Raw genomic sequence first — 6283 nt, forward strand, 5'->3', positions numbered from 1 at the left:
ACTGAAGCATATGAACTTCAGGTTAGAATTGATTTAAGTACATCTTGGTACCAATAAAATTATATTTATTTATGTACATCGAGAGTATGAATTTAACTGGGGGCTCAATAAGTGAATAATAAAAGGAACTCCTAAACAATCAAATTCCACACGTCCTGAAAAAGAGGACAAGGAGAACCAAAAATAAAACTGGACCGCTTCCGAAAAAAGCGATTACAAGTGTTTGATCAAGGCAGAGGAATCATTATGGAAGCAAGGGTAGTAACCTTGGAACAAGCTTATGCCGCTGTAGAAGCACAATTAGCCCAGCTGCAGCAAGCGCAAGTACCTGAAATCGAAGAATTCCAACCGATAAGTCCCAGGATAAACAATGCAAATGAAATAAGTTTGAGACTATTCGAACGGCTACTAGTATTCAACGGAGATACATCCAAATACAGGACATGGATGGCAACCATCATATCAGCAATGAGTCCCATAGAAGCCTTTCGAGATACCAAACCATATTACGATGCATTATTTATAATACGTCACACGAAGATCGAAGGAGAACCAGCAACTCTTCTACAGAATCATGGCACAGTATTTCACTTACAAGCAATACTCAATCGCCTAGATTACAGCTACGCCGATACTAGAAGCTATAACGCCCTCATAGAGGAAATGAAAAGACAAATACAAGGAAGACAGACGCTATCCGAATTCCACAGCAAGATCTGTCAAATCTTTAATTTAGCAATGACTAAATGCGAAATTGATTACCCAGGGAATACTCACTCTCTACAGCAGGTCACAAAAGAAATGGCCATAGATTGCTCCCGCAATGGCATAAATGATGAATTTACTCAACACCCATTATATGCAGCAAAACTAAGAGATTTAGAAAGTGCATACGCAATTGCCACGGAGATTCTTTATAAAAGGCAGAACAATCCGATACGACGAGAAGCTTATAACTACCCCAAACACCCACAAAACGAACGGAAGTATCAACCAGGAGTTCAACCTATTCCCCACATAGAAAGATCAAACCCGACACCAATGGACGTGGATACATCAATAGGAAGATTCCGGCAACCCACGAATAATCAGCATCAACAACAGCAATCGTATCAACAGAATCCCTTCAGAAACAACTATGAACGACAAAGAGCAGGATACGCACCTTTCAATTCCAATAGAGGAGAACCATTTAAAAGAAACCACCAACCAACGTCATCCAGATATAATATAGCACCACAGAAACTACAAAGGATCAACCAAATAACGGATAATAATAGTGATCAGTCATTAAGGGTAAATATAGATGAAAGCGAATTTGAAAATAGAGCTACTTTTTTAGACGAGTAAATAATCTGCCGTGTCTTCAGATTATTTTACATGATAACAAAAAACTATTAGTTTTAATAGACACAGGTTCAACATTAAATTATATTAGGAAAAATATTCCAAATGGAAAGACCTTCCCAGTTAAACAATTTGTTAGTAGAACTCTGAATGGTTCAAACACAATAAACTCAGCCAAGAAGATTAGAATGCTAGGACAAGAATTAATATTTTTTGAAATCGAAGAATTAAAAGAATTTGATATGATATTAGGAGAACAATCCTTGAGAGAAATGAAAGCTAAGATAGATCTGTTCGAATATAAAATGATGTATGTCAGGAGAACAGAACAGAAGAAAAATGAAATGGATGTCAGTCAAGTAAATTTCACAATAGATGAGAGCAAATATAAAAAGAAGTTGAAGAAGTTATGAGAATTAATGAGGAAACAAATCCTATTTTACCATTTACAACAACAATTGAAGCGACGATCCGCACTAAAACTGAAGAGCCAATATGGACGAAACTGTACCCTTACCCCTTTTCAGACAATAATTTTATAAATAAAGAAATAAATAAAATGCTAGAGAATAATATAATTAAACCCAGTAAAAGTCCCTATAACTCACCCGTATGGACAGTACCAAAGAAAGGAACTGACGAGTTAGGAAACCCTAAGAGAAGAATGGTCATAGACTTCCAGAAATTGAATAGCGAAACCATTACCGATAGATATCCCATACCCGATGTCAACATGACAATACAGAATTTAGGTAAAGCAACTGTTTTTACAACCCTAGATTTGGAAGCAGGTTTCCATCAGATAAAAATCAAGGAGTCAGACACCGAAAAGACAGCCTTTAGCATAAACGGAGCAAAATATGAATTCTTAAGGCTGCCGTTTGGACTAAAGAACGCACCTTCAATATTTCAAAGATGCGTAGATGACATATTAAGGAATTACATAGGAAAATTCGTGCATGTATATATAGACGATGTGTTAATATATTCATCCTCACACGATGAACATATGGAACACATAAGAATTGTTATAAATGCACTGCGTCAAGCAAATATGAAGATTTCATACGAAAAATCTCATTTTCTCAAAGACAGCACTGAATATTTAGGACATATTATTAAACATAACAGAATAACCGTAGACCCACAAAAAATTGAGACCATAAAAAATTACCCGGTGCCTATGAATCTGAAAGAATTAAGATCATTTTTAGGACTAGCAGGATATTATAGAAAATTCATCAAAGACTACGCCAAGATTACTAAACCCCTAACATTGTTTTTAAGAGGAGAAAACGGTCTCGTAAAGAAAAATCAAAGTGAAAAAATGCAAATAAAATTAGATGAGGAAGCCATAAAAGCGATGAATATATTAAAAAAGGAATTACAAGCACAAGTCGAACTCTTTCAACCCGATTTCAATAAACCCTTTGATTTAACCACGGACGCAAGTAATTTTGCCATAGGAGCTGTGTTATCCCAAGGTAGAAATCCCATTTGTTTTATATCCAGAACACTAAGCGAGACGGAACAAAAATATAGCACGAACGAAAAAGAGTTATTAGCCATAATTTGCGCACTACAAAAACTCAGGAACTATTTATATAGACGATCAGACCTTACAATCTACACGGACCATCAGTCCTTAACCTACTCTATTTCAGGGAAGAACCCTAATAATAAATTAAAAAGGTGGAAAAACCAAATAGAAGAATACGGTGCCAAATTGGTATACAAACCAGATTTTCAAAACATAGTTGCAGACGCACTAAGTCGGCAACAAATTAATCAATTAACCGATTCAGAATCGCAGCACTCTCAACTCAGCTCATCCACTGAAACCATAAGAAGGGTAGGCACTAGCTTAAACCATTTTAATAATCAAATTATTATCCAAACTAACAATGGATTAGTAAGAATAGAAAGTAAAAATATATTCGGAAAATTTAGACATACCATATACTTCACCACTATAGAACAATTGATAAGTGATATTAAAGGCGTATTACACCCAAACAATATTAACGCCATAATCACTACAAAAGAAATTCTATATCAAATAAAAACCACACTAGTACAAACTTTCCCCACAACTAATTTTGTAATAGCAAATGGATTAGTCAGAGACACCACTGACGAAAATGAACAGAATGAGATAGTTGAACAAATACACAGAAGAGCACATAGAAATTATAGAAATAATATAAAAGAACTCTCTGAGAGCTATTACTGGCCTAACATGCAAGATATGGCAAAGAAGGCAGCACAAATATTTGAGATATGTAAAAAATGTAAATACGACAGACGACCGAATAAATTACTTTACGGAAAAACACCAATACCAAATGAAGAAGGTACACATTTACACATGGATACATTTTTTATGGACAACCAAATATATATAACTACAGTAGACAGATACTCAAAATTCTGCTATATAAGAAAAATACCAGATATGAAAAACACATACATATATTTGAATGAAATACTATCACAAATATTCCCATACGCAACGAACCTAACAACCGATAACGACCCGACATACGTTAATGTAGTAGCAAAATCTGTATACGATCGACTACCTATACAGCACACAGCAGTGCCACCACAACATTCGACAACGAACGGTCAAGTAGAGCGGATGCACAGCACAATAGTGGAGCTAACTAACTTACTAGTAAAGGAAACCAAAGGCACACACGAAGAGGTAATATTCGAAGCAGTACGACAGTACAATAAAACCATTCACTCGGTCACAGGACATAAACCCGAGGACGTGTTTTTCAACAGAGGAGGATACGACCATAAAGTCATCAGAAATAGAATTCAATATAATCAAGAAAGAGATATCACCCAACAGAAGGCACCGAACAAACAAATTACTTACAAGAAAGGAGATATTATTTACGATAAGAGAAGCCGAAGAAATAAAAAACACGATAGATTCATGAAAAAAATAATTGAACAGGATAACGGTAGAACAGTCACAACAACTGATAATAGAATAATACACAACGATAACATCCGTACTAACTAGAAATGATACTCATAATAATAATAATCTTGCTGTGCATAAACAGAATTAGTTCAGACACAAATATTACAAACCTGAAAGGAAAAGATTATATATTAATAGAAACAAATCCAGCTTTTATATTTGATAGCTACGATTATTTATATCATATTACAAATTTAACTAGAATATTAACACCATACCAAAATATATTAAACTCAAAATATAATTTAGATTCAAATCCTGAAATGAAAACATTACACCAAAAAATTGAAATATTAATAAAACAGATAAATCCAGTTAATAGATTTAGAAGAGGATTAAACGCATTAGGGACAATATTAAAATGGATAACGGGCACACCAGACCACGATGATGAAGTAGAGATACAGACAAGAATCAATCAATTAATTGAGGGACATAATAAACAAAAAATAATAAATAGTAATTTCGAAAAAATGTTAAAGAAATTAAACCAAATAAATAGCAAAAAATAACAACTTCCTGTCAACTTCATTAGACTTAGAATAAATCACAGAAATCATTGCGAAAGAAAAAACAAATGTTTTAACCATAAATATTTTAGAATATGCAGAAATTAAGATTGTTAAATTCAAACAAAACTTTGTAACAGTTTACAAATACCCAAAAATCAAAGAAAAATGTGAACAATTCTACATCCACTCATTAGCTTCAAAAAAAAGGAAAATTAATTATGGATAAAAATATTGCTTTATGCAAAGGAAATGAATACGTAAGAATCAATAAATGTAAAGATTTTATAGATCAAACTATATGTAAGCAGAAAAAGGGACGAATGTACAATACAAATATTAGAGAAAAATAATGCTCAATGTAAAATGATAAAAGAAACGAATCCACCCTTTATTAATTATGGTAACGGAAGCATTATTATTAGCGGATTAAATATATTAAACAACGAGATTTTAGATGGAGATTTTTCAATTTATTTCAAAACCAATATAACATTAAATAATGAAGAATATATAAACATTAAGGAAACTATGGTAAAAATACTCCATAAAAAGCATAAAGAAAATTGAGATATATTAGAATACTTAGAATCTCAATCAGAATACAAGTTCAATAATCTAGACGAAATATCATCCATATTTGTACCAATTGAACAAAATCCAATTAAGGCTACATTTATAACTATATTAATTATAACCCTATTAATCAGCATAACCAAACTATTAATAGAATTTAGAGTAAAGAGAAGGAATATACTTTATCAAAGAGCACTAATACAATGTCAAAAAGACCATGAAGAAAGAAAACGAAAATTACTAGAGTCCAAATTGTAAATGAGGACATTTAATTTTAAGAGGGAGGAGAGTTAGTGTAACAGAAAATACACTACTGTACCGATGACATCATCCAATGTATGATACAGAATCAGTAGTTTACATAAAAGATTCCTATTGAACATTGTTGGGCCTGCAGCCCGCTCATTGGAACTTTGCACACACGTGCCAAAAACCCACTCGCTTACCCCATATCGTCCTGGAGACAAATCCGCTGCAAGGCTGCCGACACCAGTAAATTATGCCCAATTATTATGCCCTCGTGGCAGATTGGCCGAGCTCTTATGGGTTCCGCAAAATTTGTATTTATAGAAAAATTTGCCAATTATTCACGCCCGTCAACTACTTGCGAATTTAAGAAAATTAAGAACACTTGAAGAACAATATTACTTTTATTTAAAGACTCAGGAAAATTACACTACCGATGGGTTTGAAGTCGTTTGTCTAATTGCATTAGCATTCGTTTTTTCACTCGGTTTTAAGTACCTGTGGAACGTATGTTCCAACAGGGCTACCAACATTACGACGGCGCTGAATAGTGCTGCCGTATTGTTAGCGATGCCATTACAACATTATCAGCAACCAAAACATTCCT

The 6283-nt window shown here is 33.6% G+C and overlaps 1 protein-coding gene across 1 annotated transcript in view; it reads left to right on the forward strand.

Moving 5' to 3' along the window:
- Positions 1 to 1350, forward strand: part of LOC118736084 — a 6408-nt gene extending 5058 nt beyond the window's left edge. The window contains exon 2 of the mRNA XM_036466188.1: positions 22 to 1350. Within this exon, the coding sequence (XP_036322081.1) occupies positions 247 to 1350 (1104 nt within the window). The 5' untranslated portion in view covers positions 22 to 246. The remainder of the gene's footprint in view (positions 1 to 21) is intronic.
- Positions 1351 to 6283: the final 4933 nt, after the last annotated feature.

The sequence above is a fragment of the Rhagoletis pomonella genome, unplaced genomic scaffold, assembly GCF_013731165.1.
Source record: "Rhagoletis pomonella isolate Grant_MI unplaced genomic scaffold, Rhpom_1.0 Rhpom_scaffold_00003, whole genome shotgun sequence".
Taxonomy (NCBI): domain Eukaryota; kingdom Metazoa; phylum Arthropoda; class Insecta; order Diptera; family Tephritidae; genus Rhagoletis; species Rhagoletis pomonella.